Source organism: Equus przewalskii, chromosome 17 (assembly GCF_037783145.1).
Source record: "Equus przewalskii isolate Varuska chromosome 17, EquPr2, whole genome shotgun sequence".
Taxonomy (NCBI): Eukaryota; Metazoa; Chordata; class Mammalia; order Perissodactyla; family Equidae; genus Equus; species Equus przewalskii.
In genome coordinates, this window is record NC_091847.1 from 57,496,875 (window position 1) to 57,512,968 (window position 16,094).

The 16,094-nt window shown below is 34.1% G+C and overlaps 1 protein-coding gene across 6 annotated transcripts in view; it reads right to left on the bottom strand.

Annotated features, from left to right (window-relative positions):
* Window positions 1-498: 498 nt before the first annotated feature.
* Window positions 499-16,094, bottom strand: part of CWC22 (CWC22 spliceosome associated protein homolog) — a 57,189-nt gene continuing 41,593 nt past the window's right edge. For all 6 annotated transcript variants that reach the window (XM_008526563.2, XM_008526561.2, XM_070581628.1 and 3 more), the window contains 7 exons: window positions 14,053-14,113; window positions 10,108-10,185; window positions 9,380-9,532; window positions 7,646-7,773; window positions 5,944-6,045; window positions 5,630-5,850; window positions 499-1,343 (listed from right to left, as the gene is read on the bottom strand). In XM_008526563.2, the coding sequence (XP_008524785.1) occupies window positions 757-1,343; window positions 5,630-5,850; window positions 5,944-6,045; window positions 7,646-7,773; window positions 9,380-9,532; window positions 10,108-10,185; window positions 14,053-14,113 (1,330 nt within the window). In that variant the 3' untranslated portion in view covers window positions 499-756. The remainder of the gene's footprint in view (window positions 1,344-5,629; window positions 5,851-5,943; window positions 6,046-7,645; window positions 7,774-9,379; window positions 9,533-10,107; window positions 10,186-14,052; window positions 14,114-16,094) is intronic.

Consider the following 16,094-nt stretch of genomic DNA (forward strand, 5'->3'; position numbering starts at 1 on the left):
TTTCTCATGACTGTATGTTTTTCAACGACCTACTAATCCAATTTAAAAATTAGATACACATTAACTCACCAACAGTGATACAACTTCAAAGCTGAGAAAAAGCACTAATCACAAAGAACTTGAATTCAACGTTAACTAGACTGCAGTCCAGAGAGAAGTGTTATCAATGAGAGAAGTCCTAATTGTAAATAATATAGCTGAGTATCTGCTTAAAGACTAACACACACCTAGCTTCACCAAAACACTTGTGAAAAAAAGTACACATGCCTTTTTGTTCAAGACATAATACGAAACTTGAACCAATTTCTCTACTTTAAAAAGAGGGTGACCTCTAAAAAAGATTCATAGCATCTCACTAACAAAGCAGAATTGTTAAACTGAAATGGTCCATCCATTTTGGTCTTTAGTTACAAATAAAAAGCCATTAATAACTCATTGTAATAGTTTTATAAACAATTGACATTATCAAAAAAAATTGTCAATGAAGAAAATCACTGATTCAATGAGCATTTGATCATTTTATTAACAAAATATAAGCAAGAATTACATCCCTCTCTGGTGAAACTTTTCAAATAATTTTATGTAGAGGGCCTTGAGATGTATCAATTACAAAACATGTTAAAATGAAAACATTTTTTAAATGTACAAATACAAACCAGTACTTTATACAAGAATTCTCTATAAAGTTCGTCAATGTAAAAAATAATTTGTTTCAACTGAATATAAGGCATGTTCAGTTTCTGTAATTTTGTAGAATTATTTTTTTTGCTTTGTTGGAGACTTTTCTCTTCGCCGGTCCTGACTTTTCTTTGATTCTCTAGATTGTTCAGAGTATCTGCTAGATTTTTCCCATCGCCTCTCGGCACCATTCTGATACCTATCTTCATCGCTTCTCGAGCCAGAATGTTTTTTATTCTTTTCTCTTGACTTTGATCTATCTTTTCTTCTAAAATTTTCATTGTCCTTAGTTCGGTGTCTGTGCTCATTTTCAGAAAAAGAATTTCTTCTCTCTCCTCTCTTCTTTCTGGGATCACCATACTTATTTTCCAAATCTACGTGCATTTCTTGGTCTCTGTCATTCACGACTCTACTGTAACTATTTCGTTCAGAAGGAACCCCTCTGTCTGAAGTGTATTTTGTTATGGGGTCCCTCCAATTTGGATCTCTTGAATTTTTATCTCTGTGTTTTTCTGACCTTCTTTCTCTTTCGGTCCTTGTTTCCTGGTGCCTTTGCTCTGGTTTCCTTTCTTCTTGTTTCCTATCATTTGTTTGTTGTTTCCTGATCAATTTATCTACTTCTTTACGTCTGGTGTTCCCTTGTCCCTTCTTTCTTGTATCTTTAGCTGCACGTGTAAAATGAAATATAGTGAGCTTTTAATTTTAATTTCATAATTTAACAATAACATTTATCGATAACATTGTAAGTTTACTAATTCAGATAAACTGGATGCAAAGTTAAATTGACTGAATGGAAAGTCTGAAGACAGAACATTTTACAAAATGTGTAATTTTAAAGAATCACAATCTATCAACATTAGTTACCAAAGTACTATTTTGATCCTTAGACTCAAAACAATAAACAGTAACTTTACACTATAGCAAACGTCGTTAAATTTTTAATGAAGTGACTAAAATGGTACGTTTCCAGTTACAAATTTTATCCAAAAACAGAAATTCCAGCCCATGTGCATGTACTATGTTATATGAACTTTATGTCAGATCTGGTACATAATCAAAATATGATGACGACACGTGTCGGCAACACCACTTCCTAAAGGTGGGGGGAGTGGGATGACTGGGTCTGCATAACAGCATGAATATGCAGTTTCAAATCAAAACCTCTTCCTACAAAAGCAACTGCTGTGCTCTCCAGTGCTACCAGAAAAGCACTAGCCTCACCAGTAAGAGGAGCTATGTTAAGATAGACAATCATAGGCTCTGAGAGTCATGACGGCTTGATTTCTGAGAAAACTCTTCTAAAAAGGCCTTGAACATTTAATTTTACTGATATAATCATGAATATAATTATTAAATAACTGCAGTGAAATAACTTACCATTTTAAGCTATAATACAAATTAAATCACTTTATCTGTGTTATTTAGCTTGAATACATAAATCAAAGGTGCTGAGATGACCAAAATTTCTGTTGAATTCATATGTATACGGAAAGAAGAAAACATAGTGGAAAACTGCCTACCCTCGTCCCATCTCCACCCGAATCTCACTGTACCAACCTGTGTTTCTCCTGCCAAATGCCTACCCTTGGCACAGTCAGTTGGTTTGCCACTTAGGACTTGTTTCTCTGGTTCCTTTCAAGCAGCTCAGCTGAGCTGCAGCTCTCCAAGCAGAAACCACCTGGCTCTGTGCTAAATCAACGTCTCTCTGACCTGACTCTGCACCACCCTCAGCACTGTGTTGACTCTAAAACCCGAGCCATAGAATAATATGCAGTTTCCTCTCTCTTTGGTGTTTGCTTTAACATTTTCTAATTTTGGGGTAGTTCGTAGTGCTTTTACATTATGTTTTATTAATAAAATTGAAAGCTCTCTACTGAAATTGTATGATGAGGCAAATTAATTTTGAATCAGCAAGCTTCCTTATTGCAGCAATTCATGCTGTGTTATCATCTGTTCTCAAAACGGATATCATGAAATAAAAAATTCTTTAGAATTAAAAGAGGTGAATGTTAAATGAACAATGTTAGTATGTTTCAATTCAAGAATAACACTTCCTGTGAGCAAATGGAATCTGACTCTAATAAGATAAAACACTGAGGGTCCTACAATTTTGGATGCCATAGTTATGTAACACATTGAAGTGAAATAAGCCAGGGAACAAGAGTATAATGACTAGCCTTCCAATTTACTCAGGCTGCAGGAAAAGTGCTGCCTCTTTGAAATATGCACTAAAAACCAAGAAATGACATGCATTTTAGACAATTAGACTATCTGTAATTCAGACTAAGATACTATGATGGAAGACAGCAGAGTTGACCCTGGGGAAAACAACACAGACCTTTTCAGAAAATGACACATTTGAAAAAAAATCCTTTACTATAGCACTTCCACTTCAAGTAGGATGGAGAAGACCAGTGAAAGACCAGTGGTCCTGCTGAAAACAACTAGAAATGCTGGATAAAAATATAAAATTTTCTGTTTAAAGGCACTAAAGATCTGGAATCTTGAGATGCTCCAAAGGAAGTGCTCAAAAAATGGATGTGGGTAGGTCAAAAGAACAGAGAAGTCAACCTGAAGGAAATACTCATTGCCAAAGCTGAAACGATTTGAACAAAATAAATGATAGTATGACTTGAACAGACAGAATAAGATACATATCCACAGTCCACACTGATATAAATATATAGCTGAATTAATAAATAATGGGGGAGAGGGACCACTCTTTCTTAAAGAAGAAATTCAATTACTAAAAGTAGAAGAAAAGAAACAAATAGAAAAATCAACACTTGGCAAACACCATGGTACTAAGTGCTGCAGACAAGACCCAAAGATGAAAGCTAAGACTGGACAGTGAAAGAGGAGAAAGAGGAGATTTGCGTACCATCAAATCATCTCCCTATAAAATAGTAATTTACAGAGAAAAATAGTTTCCACGAAGAAATCCAGCAGCCATAGCCTTCACCAAGCGATCAAAGTTAATGTCAACAATAAGATGTATCAATATTATCAACTCCTTGATGAAATGCACCAAGAACACATCTTTTCTATGGTATTCTGGTCAAAAATGCCTAACTCCATTCTAATTATGGGAAAACATCAGACAGATCTCCATGTTGAGGGACATTCTATAAAATAAGTGACCAGAGGACTTCAAAAGTGTCAAAGCTGTTAAAAAAAAAAGGTAAGTCTGAGAGGAACTATCACAGGTTGTAGAAGACAAAGGAAAACTACAATTAAGTGTAAGTAGGATTCTGGAATAAGAAAAAGGACATTAGTGAAAAAACTGGTGAAGATCTGTTGTTAGGTTAACAGCATTGTTCCAGTGTTAATTTCCTCATTTTGATAACTGAACTATGCTTATGTAAGATGCCAACATCAGGGGAAGCTGGGTGAGGGCTCTATGGGAATTCTCTGTACTATGTTTGCAACTTTTTTATAAGTCGAAAATTATTTCAAAAGTGAAAAAAGAACAGCATCAGAAAGCTGGCAAAAAAAAAAAAAAATGAGGACTAGAAGGGCCAAGATTCAAGAGAAGGCAGAACCATGGAGAGGTAAGCTGACATTCTACAGCCTGTTTCTCCCTGCGAGCATCGGCTGACTCAGGGCTGCTGCTGCTGAGGGACAGAGACCAGCAGAGTTCTGGCCACACAGGGTTGGAGAGACAAGAATGGGACTAGTTATTTGCAATATATATATATGCAGCAAGAGATACACATCCAGAATACATAAAGAACTCCTACAAATCAACAGAAAAGACAACTTAATGAAAACGAAAAAGGGCAAAAGCCTTAAACAGCCACTTAACAAAAATAAAATATCCAAATGCTCAATAACATATAAAATGGTGCTCAACTTCATTAGTGATCAAGAAAATGCAAATTAAAACCATAGTGCAATACCATTACACACCCACCAGAATGGCTAAAAAGAAAAAGACAGTCAATTATAAAGTGTTACCAAAGATAGGAGCTACTGGAACTCTCTTATATGGTTGATGGGAGTGTAAACTTGAATCACCTCTTGGAAAACTGATAGCTGTATCTACTAAAGATAAATATACACACAACCAACAACCCAATGATTCCACCACTAGGTACATACCCAACAGAAATGTACAGACACCAAAAGATACATACAAGAGTACTCATGGGAACACTATTTATAAATCTAAATTGCCATCGGGTAATAAGTATGCTAAGTATACTGTAGTATACTCATATAGTGGAAAATGATACAGTAGTAAGATTAATGAACTATAACTAAATGCAATTATACAGATGAATCTCACAAAAATAATTCTGAAAGATAAGACAGACATAAAGGAGTTCATAATGTATAATTACGAAGTTAAATACAGGCAAAACGAATTTATGGAATTACAAATTGGAACAGTGGCTGCCATGAGGCAGTGGATGGGAGGAATGGTAATAACTGCAAGAGAGAAGAAGGAAGACTTCTGGGGTAACTGGTAGCTCTTGTTCTGGGGGTTAGCTACCTGGTTGTGTTCCCTTCATGAAAATTTATATAGCTGTACACTTACGAGGTATGCAGAATGTGGAATGTGTGGTATATCTCAATACCAACATAAAGCTTCATTACCACAAGTGAAAAAGTAAAATTTCTTTAAAATATGAACTTCAGGAGAGCTCCTGCAAACTAGTTTATAGCCCTTATGAATGGTATTTCAATCACCACTCAAATAAATATTTGCCAATGAAATATCTTCATTTCTATAAGGAGGATTCCAAAGGTAATCTTAGCAATATAAATGTCGCAATTCACTACGACTACAGCAGTGATAGATGATCATTTGTATTATTAATTGTGGCTTTTAAACAACTGAACTCTAAAATAAATAACCAGTAAAATGATTTTCTTCTCTCATTGTAAACATCACCGGCAATATACTTGTTAGGAGAGAGCACGATCCATTAGAAACGCGTCTCAATACCTGCGGCAGGGCTCTGACTGCTGGTGGAGGAAGAATCGCTCTCCTCACTGGACGACTCTGAACTGCTGTCACTGCTGTCGGACCCAGAGGCCGAGGAGTCAGACTCAGAAGAGGAGGACTCGGAGGAGGAGGAGGAGGGGGAGGATTTATTCGGCTCAACATCTGGTTTCTGTGCCACGATGACCTTTGGTGTATTTTTGAGATGCTCACGTAATTCATCCCTAATTAAAAATATTATCTGTTAGATTCTGCTTTGAAGGCAATTGTAAGATAATTCTGTAAGTTGAAAATAAAATTCTGAAAATAATCCTTACGTTAAACCTCCGAGACCTATAGAAGTAAAGAAGTTGATGGCAAACCGAGTGTTTCTTGGATTATCTCGGGGTAACAAGCCTTCAAAGAATGGCTGTAGAGTTCTAAAAAAGAAAAAAAAAAATGAGCCAAAGAAAGCAGATTGTTTAAAGATAAAAAGGCAAAATTCTTATACAGTCATTTTTCAGATTTTCTATATGTATTAAATTAATAAGTGAAATACAACCAAGGAAGTGATTTATATCATTTATTAGGCTAGGCTACATGCTATCTAAATGAAATGAGTAGGGTTGAGTCATAATTTACTGAACTTGATTTCCATAATCATTCAACAGAGGAGGTTTTTAAACTGTTTTATACACACACCACACACACACACACACGCAGAACAGATATACAAATACAACATATACAAACATAATGTATCTATATACATATGTATATATTATGTGTGAATGCATATACAGAAAATGGAAAAACCTGCTGTATATTTTACATGCATGCATACACAGCACTGTGGAGGCACTGGTGTGGGGGAAATAATCAACAAAAGAGAGCAATCATGGATGAAGACTGCATATAACTACTATTTCTAGGGCAAGGGGAACAAACAAAAGACATTAACAATACAATATGGTTTTGGACAAGTGCTTTCGAGTGCCACATTGAATGACTAATCAGCAGAATCAGGAAAAACTGTTTCATAGAAAAAGGTGACAGATATGAAGAATGATTAAGAGTTTTTGCTGGACAGAACCAGAGAGGGGATTCCTAGCTCTGGAAAGAGAGGTAAGGCAGCATGAACGGGACAGATGTGCTTAACAAGCTGGGCAATGTTGGTGTGGCTAGAGTGCAGCTTGCTGGAGAGGGAGTAGATGAGCCTGGTAAAGTAGACAGGGACCAATAAATAATTATATGAAGCCAAGGGAAGTGGATGGAATTGCCCAGAGAGTGTAGTAGAACCCAGGATAGTCTTTTGGTGAACACTGGAGAGGCAGGCTGAGGAGAAGATAGAGACTGAGAGAAGTAAGGCAGAATGAGAAGAAAGTGAGGAGCCACAGTGAGACAGTGGTCAACTGTGTAAGTGAGGCAGAGAAGTCAAGGGGCATGAGGACTGAGAAAGACTACTTGATTTGGAAGGCAGTCACTAACAAACTTGAAAGGATGATTTCAGTAGTGTGAATGGAGTAGAAGCCAAAGTCAGTGGGAAAGGACACTGAATAAACGAGAAGCAAGCAAGCGGGGACAGGGATTACCTAATAGTCCTGGAATGAAACCCTAGTTCAGCGTGATAATTTGAACAATTACATGATGGATATTCAGCTGTATATATTTGAATTGTCCATTGATAATAAAAATATTAATTATCATTCCAAGGCTCAAAATTAGGGTAAAAATGAAAATAAAATTACAAATATTCATCACTGGAGAACTCCAGTAAACATGCAAAAGTAATTCTGTGTGTTCTAACTAAATCAAAAGAGGCATTAATTCTCTATTTCCTCTACTTGAACTAAAAACCATCATTAAAAATTGCATGCTGTCCTGTGCCACAGAACATGAGATGCAGAGTAGTAACTAATGATGAAGAAAGTCCTAGAGGTTTACTTCTTGGTTTTACAACCAGGGGTGGACTTATGTCATTAAAGTGGAAGAAAACCCCTGAGGACAGTAAGACTAAAAAGTGCTTCATGATAAACTTACTCATCCTTTAATCTTGCATTAAGTTTAGGAAGACCCATGTATTCACACAGCTCTTGGAAAAATATTTTAACAAAAATTCTACTGGATGATGTAGTAGTTTCTTCACTCAGCTTTATACATTCGAGAACCTGAAAATTAAAATAAAAAAAAGAATTTTACTTTGTTCGAAAGATAATACAAAGGGACCAATGTTTATACCTCTGTCTCATAAAATTAGGATTTATTCTCATCTTCAATCAGAATTGTTGCTGAACATCTTCCCTTGTGCTGATATGCATTATTTCTTGGCAAAGTTTAAGACTACTTCTCTATGCTAATTTTCAAAATGTTAAGATGCTACAGAAATAGAGTTCACTTTCTTTCTTGAGTAATGTGCTTTTTATAGCAGGGATATATTCTGTCTTGAGCATATAATGCTGTAGCAAAGATTACTAGCTCCTAATCTTCACTCATCAAAATATGGGTCTGTGAGGGTTTGGGGCAAAATGCCACTTACAACATTACACTATAGTTGGCATAGCACATTCAGTACACGATAAGGGGAAAGACAGAAGGGGTGATGGCTTGTTCTGAATACTAAGATTAGGCTTCAAAACTGAAGTTCATGGAGAGATGTTTTAGGGCAAATAAAAGTAACCTCCAGTTTTTATGAGTTATGTGTTCCAAGAGCCCATTTGCCTTAACTGTTTAAACTTTGATTTTATATTCCCAAAGAGATGAAAAATGAAGCAAAAAATTATGATTAGGCTCTTAGGTTAACTTACAAAATACCTCTTAACGCAAGATGGACATACTTAATACTTAAAATATTACAAAAATCTATCCACTGTTTATAAGTTCAATGCTGTTGCTTCACTCTATCATTAGGTTGTGCTATTTTACAACATGTCCTCTTCTTTCTTTCTTCCTGGATGTAATTTCTTACTTTTGTTAAAAGTTCCTTTAACAACTGTGCTTTTCTTATAACCTACCACTTTTTATTTTGTATTACTGCTATGGGTATATCTTACCTCTTCTCTTATACAGTAAGCTCCTTGAAAGCAGGGACCATATATAATCCACTTTGGATGCCCACTATCTCTCTCAGTGACTGGGCACATAGTTGGTGGCTAAATAAATGGCTGTTGAATGAACAGCAGTTGTACAATAAATGCCAGGTTAACGAATCAATTTCAAATTCCAATCCAGTGTATATTTCCTCATCAAGAATAGCTTTCCTTGTTCTAACTATGACTATAGAAATTCCTCTCTATTGCTTACCCAAATTCACTGTCTGCTAAAAAGAACATCCTGCTAGGACAATCATTTCTCTCATGACCTAACTTAACTCCCTCAGGAAATGGGCAGTAACTCAGAGATGCGTGAGCCATCAAACCATTGGTGTATGTGGATATGAGTGTGCACGCACATGTGTGTACACACAGAAGATAAAAAATCTGTAATATTTTCCCTGAAAACACTCCTAGCCGTCACTATTAAAAAGCACTGTGATTTCTGGACTGTTAATATCATCTGGGATAGTATTTCTTACACTCATGTATTACTTACTTAGCTTTTCGATCCTATGCTATATGAACATAACCTCAAAGATAGCTGTTACAATAAAAGTTTGCAATACATTTCATTTTAAAGTACATTTCCTACACAAGAAAAGCATGGCTATGCTATACTTAAAATCTATTTGAGAATAACACGGGATTAGGAAGAAGTATAAATATTGACCCATCTACTTACACTCCACGGAAGTGAATCAGTGTATAAGAGGTGAGCAAACATCTTAGCAACATTTCTCAATTTGTTTGTTTCCAAGCGATGGATGGTATCATATTGTTCTTTGAATATACTTTCAAAGGATTCCATGTATTCTTTTTTCAGCATGCAAAATCGCTAAAAATAAAACGAACTGAACGTCAATATTATTAAAAATTGGATGTCGAAACCACTATAAGCAAATTAGATCTTCCTAAACTTACTAAATCAAAAATTAATAACTTATTTAGTGATATCCTATCACTCAACCTTTTTGTGTGGTATGATGGGACACTCAAAAAAGAAGTTAATATGTATCATCCCTATCCACCTGGGATTTAAATGCTAAAACAAAATTACACAGGTAGCTAATCACAGACACATATATTTGTATACTATACAAATACATTTCTCTGTGGAAAGAGTTTGGATTTAAAAAATTATTTTTGGGAAACTGTTACAAAACACATAGAATTTCAACAAGTTCTGGAAGTGTGACAGGCAATGTTAAGGGACTCGAAAAATGATGTGGGAAAGGAAGAAGTTGCAGAGGGTGGGAAACCTGAGGAAAGGGAGAACAATTTGCTTTTAGAAAGATATGTTATTCTATTAGATCAGACCACAAGCAGATACATTAATTCACAATATTCATGTTAAGAATTCCCTTAGTAATTCCATTAAATTCCAACCAAAAAAATGAGGCTGGAACTCACCCCAGCTAGTAAGCCAAAAAATTTCTCATATGTCCTTTGTTGGGCACAGCAATCAAGTATCATGTTGCAGAGTTCTTTCTATGTGGAAAAAAAATTGCATTAATGATTCAAAACACAATGAATCCATGCTATATGCTAATTTAGCAATAGGATAGAGACAGGCTGAATTTTAAATAAGGTTTTAAAAACACAAAACTTTGTGAACTTCAGTTATTAAGACAAAACAAAAAATTCAATCTATGTTAAGCCTAGTTTTTTAAAGCCTTTAGTCTGGCTGACAATTTCCATAGTCATTTATGCTAATTAGATTGATGATAAAATTCTAAATTCATGTAAGTATGAACCACTTCAACAAAACCTAGTATATGAAATATACATCAAGAGAGACTGAATGTATTGTATTTTAAAGACATTCTATGTAGAATTCTTTCACATACAGATCACCAATACAACATCTAACAATTCAGTATACATATCTTCCAAAGATTTAAACTCAATTATTAAGGAATACATTTAGTTAGCATGGAAAAGGCAAACATGCTAAGTCTTTCCAGAAGCATAAATAAATGGGCACAGGTTCAACATTAACCTGAATGACCCTCTGGTTGTTAAAAGAAAAATATATTTAAAGAAATAAAGAAAAAACACCTCTGTGGCTGAATTTTCTAGTTTCAAAATAAATGTTATGCATATAGATCTGTCTATAGATGGATCTATACAAATAGATGGAATCATTCTATAATTGCTGGAATAATATATTGCCTAATCAGCTATTTACATGCCTTTAAAGGTCCTCTGCGAAAATTCTGTTCAAATAAATGAATGAATAAATCCAGGGTCAGGAAATACCATCATCACAAATGATTTATAATTAACAAATATTATTTATTAATTCCTGAAATAATCCTAATGAAAATGTATTGATTAGACAATTTCACAGATGAAGAAACTCAGGCAGCACAGACAAATCAATGGAGACAGAATGAAAAAAGGCATAAATTCATTCTCTGACCACTGCTGCAGAACTGACTATATTTTTGTACTCAAGATTTCTTATTGGAAAGTTTAAAATTAGTTTTGCCAAATAGAGTAACTGCAATGTATTTGCCTTCTGCAAATAGAAAGCAAGCCTATAAAAGTAAAATATACATTCTTTCAGTTCATTTTTACTTTAATTTTACCTTTATATTTTCAATTAGCAATTTTGACATTTTGTCATATTTAACAAGAGATGCAACTCAAATATTGTAAATATTTTTAATAATTAAGTCACTAAGTATTCACTGCATATATCTATCTATGTGCAAGGGAGAGAAAGGGGACCCTGCAGAACCAAAAAAACAGACACTCTAGAACTATGCTGTCCAGCATGATAGCCACTAGTCACACGTGGCTATTTAGACTTAAATTACTTAACATTACATAAAGTTAAAATTTTACTGCTTCAGAAACACTAACCACATTTTAAGTACTCAAAAGCCACATGTGACTAGTTGCTATCGTACTTGACAGTGCAGAATATTAATATTTCCATCACTGCAGAAAGTTCTATAGGACAAAGCTGTCCTAGAAGCTGATAACCTACTTACAAAACAATCTACTCAATGGCCTCACTTCACAATATAGGTTTACTTTTAGATATCATTATATCGCCAGATTATTTTTCTTTAAGATTAGTCACAAGTTATCTTATTAAATAAAATATTTATAAAAGTGTAAGTTCTGAAAAGATGTACTTTGTTAATAGCACTAAAAACTTAAAATGAGGTTTTTCTGAGTTCTGCCATATTATGTTAATTTGATAGATTAAAATGCATTTCAACTTTTTCTAACATTGTATTTTATAATAACATAACAGTTAATCAGGTTTTAAACAATATAACGTGGTAATATGCTGATAGCACTGCTAATAAAGTCAGCACTACTTGCAAAACAAATTACTTTCTTCCCTAGACTAAATGCAATTACAAGAGTTATTCCCTGCGGCTTATAATAATTAAATATTTTAACATTTTAATTAAATATTACAGCGATTTTATGAGAGTGTTTTGAACGCATGAAAAAAGATGCACCAGGACACTCTTCCAAATATTATCAAAACATGTTGAGACTAGTTCTAGAACAACTATCATTTGGATAATATTAATAAAATCTATAACGACTAAATTATACTCCTCAAATAATGTGACAAGATCATGCATTAATTTCAGTTTCAATTATAAAGGTTAATTCACTAATTTATTTCCTTCTAATGACGACACATCAAGTGAACCCAGAGTACACAAAGGTACACTATTACTAATATACCAATAAACCAACTTTAAGCGGGAAAAAAGAATTTTTTAAATTTGAAAAGAATAATTTTTTCCTCAAAATCCCATATCATGGCATTTCAAGAATAAATCTATATTGAAGAACAAAGGTTGGCAAACTTTTTCTGTAAAAGGTTAAACAATAAATCTTTTCGGTTTGGAGGTCACACAGTCTCTGTTGCATCTAGACTATTCTGTTGCTGTAGCAGCCATACACAATACATCAACCAATGGGCATGACTATTTCAATAAACTTTATTTACAAAAATGTGCGGTGGGCCTGGGATACAGTCTGCCAATCTTTATGTGGAAATTAATGAACAGAAATCTCATTAAAATGGAGTTGGAAGGCCAAAAGGGGGAACTCTCACATCCTATGTTGATTGCAGAGCCCAAGAAGAAGAAAAATTTCTTCTTCTTGTCCAGTAACGGCTCAGCCAATGAGAGACTGTCACAACTAACCCAATGAAAAGCCACTGTATTCGAACTCTCAATTCCTCCAATAGACTCTTTTTTTACCATAGCCCTCCCAACGTCCTCTTCCCCCCATAAAAGAGCTTCTCCTCTCTTTGCTGCTTTGGACTTGTAAGTAGCTCGTCATGATTGCAGACCTCAAACTGCAATTCTTTGCTGATCCTGAATAAATCCATTTTTGCTGGAGAAATAACTGGTTGTCTATGTGTTTAAGGTCAACACCTGTAACAGATCATCTTGAAAGCCTTAAGACAAAGGAAGCAGACTTAACGGTAACTTAGCTCAGATAGTTAACAAGATCTTTTAAAAGAACTATAAACCAAACGGCCTGTTAGAACTGACACATTCACTATAGCATCTGTGCTGGGTCTACCACATGTAAAGCAAGGGGTGAAAAACAAAACTCTGAAACTCTTGTTCAGGTTCCTGGGATCTAAAATCCAGATGGGCAGGGAGCAATATACACAAGAATACAACTAGGAAAAAAACCAAAGGTAATCTCTTCAATCCAGTCTTTATTATCCTTGGCATTACGGTTCTATGATACTTTGAATAGTGAAGTACACTGAGTTAATAAGACTATGAGTCCTATGGGTTAAGAGGGAGGCAATAGCTACTATATGGATTGTTGAATCCCTAACACCTTTCAGAGTGCCTGGCATATAGTATAGGCTGAATACATTTTACTGAATGAATTAATGAATGAAAAAAAGATACAGATTCTCTATATCAAATTAAAGCAATGTAACAACCTGTATAGTGATCTTTATAATTTCTACCACAAAAGAATGCTTTAGTGCATAAAGTAGACAGACCAGGTAAATCACTAAAGAAAAAACTTCCTATTGTATTTAAGTTACAATTTGATTTGCAGGTAACCCTCAGAAATTTACATAAAGTGTGGTGATTCAGAGACACTGCCTCCTTTTCCCACATCCCATTCAAGTAGCAGATTTAATTCACTGGAATGAGCAGCATATATGAAGTACCCCAGGACTCCTAAGTTCTGAGTTATTTTAAAATTTCCAAAAATTTACATTTATAAAATGAATATTTAGTACTGAGTTATGGGTTCAATTCACAAAACCTATTAACTGTCTTAAACGTTTTTATAACCAATATATATATTTCCTAATAGAAGAAAAAAGTATTAACTTACTGTTTGGCTTTCAGGAAACTCCATTTTTAGCAATTTGTGAGCACATTCTTCAAAATCTAAACTGTAGAGGTAAAATAATCACAACAGTTAGGTTAAAAACATGCAGCATAGTTAAACTGTAGCACTTTTATATACAAGAATCTTAAAATAATTTTTTACCATAATTTCATATTATTGTATTGTGTATATAAAAATGACATAGCTCTTAACTCTACAAAGAATGAAGTACTGATACATATTACAACATGGATGAAACTTGAATTACGCTAAGTGAAAGAAGACAGACACAAAAGACACATGAAGTATGATTCCATTTATATAAAATGTCCATAATAGGCAAATCCATAGACACAGAAAGTACACAAATTTTTATTGCACTCCTAAGTATTTCCACTTTCCGCTGATCCAAGTCAGGACACAGTAAAAGATGCTCCAAGAGCCCAGAATGACGTCTAGCGCTTAATCACCACTTTTACGAGTTATCTTGATTCATACCCAAACACAGGGCTTCTACATTTTATAAAAACTAAGTATAAAAATAGTAAATAACCAAAATCACTTACAAAGGAAAAAATTTGTTTTTATACAACATTCATATAAGTTGCATTAAAAATATCTTCAATATGTTTCACCTAAGAGAATTATCGAGCACAATGTGAACTTGAGTGAGGAATAATGCTAACATATTTGCATTTTTGTACAATATTCAAAGCCTCATTCTTTTGCTAACAGCAGTATAAAATAATCACCCACTGAAATATAATGCTTATAAATTTAGTTTTATAGCTCATCTGTATTCCTCATCTTCTGTTACTTATTGGGTTTCATAAGCACAACAGAGTAAGGATGGTATAGTATAATGGAATTAAAAAAACTAACATGAAGAAAGAAATATATAATGAAAGAGCTTTTATAACAAGTAATATTAAACAATATCTAGCACTAAACTGTACTCGATAAAGTTTGATAATAGAGCAATACCAAAAAGTATTTCAAAAGATGTGACTTTCTTTTATAGCTTTTATTTTTTTAAAACAGAAATAGTACTTAGGAAAAAGACCTGCAATTTCTGAAAAACAAGTTAAGTAATTGATGGAGAAATTTTACAACTTTCCTTTTATGTAATAAGTGAAATATCAGGTGAGCTGTATAACAGACTATTTTCCTGGTTCTTGTTTTAATTTAAAAGTATTTGGTGATTCCCTACACCAAGATTGTTTTGAAGTTGCATTAAATGTAAATATTAAATGAATAAATTTAATTGAGATTTTAGTTCTTATCTTAGGTTGCTAAACCAAATGAATTTCAGGTTTAACACAAATTAATAGTGACTAAGGGAAAGGTAAAGAAAAAAGATTTGTAAAGTTGGTTTTCAAGCTGTGTTTACAAATGGTTTTGCTGATGTCTCCAATCTAAGACACTTTAAATTGATGGGGACATGACAGTCCCACCTCCCTCTGATGCTACAGCTTCAATAACACAAAATCAGACTGCAACATCATTTAAAAGCAAGACAAACAGAAATCTGTAATTTTCAATAGCGAAGATAATTATGTAGTTTTATGTTTTGTTTAAGTAAAAGAGGGTCATTTAAGGAGCCAGAACAGTAAGAAGAAAAGAATACTGGTGAGATCAGTCAAAAAGTCTAAAGGGAAAGAAATTAAAAAAATAAAATCCCCAGAGTTCAGTTGCAAGAACTTAGTTTCTGTTCAAAAGATCTCTAAAAGTCAGCTGTTTGTATAAAGTGCACTAACCGCCACTTGATTTTAAGATTATAGTCCATTCTTGATTTTTAGCTTGGTATACTATAAACACAAGACTTGGAAAATACAAAACACTGGAAAAAATAGACACTAAAAAAATCTGTAATCCTCCTCCTCTCGAGACAACCAGTTAATACGTATTATTTCTAGAATCTGCCCACCTATTTATACAATTACGATAATACTACTGGCACGGTACTATATAGTTTTTTCTCTTTTGCTGGGAAAGATTCACCCTGAGCTAACGTGTTGCCAATCTTCCTCTTCTTCTTTTTTTTC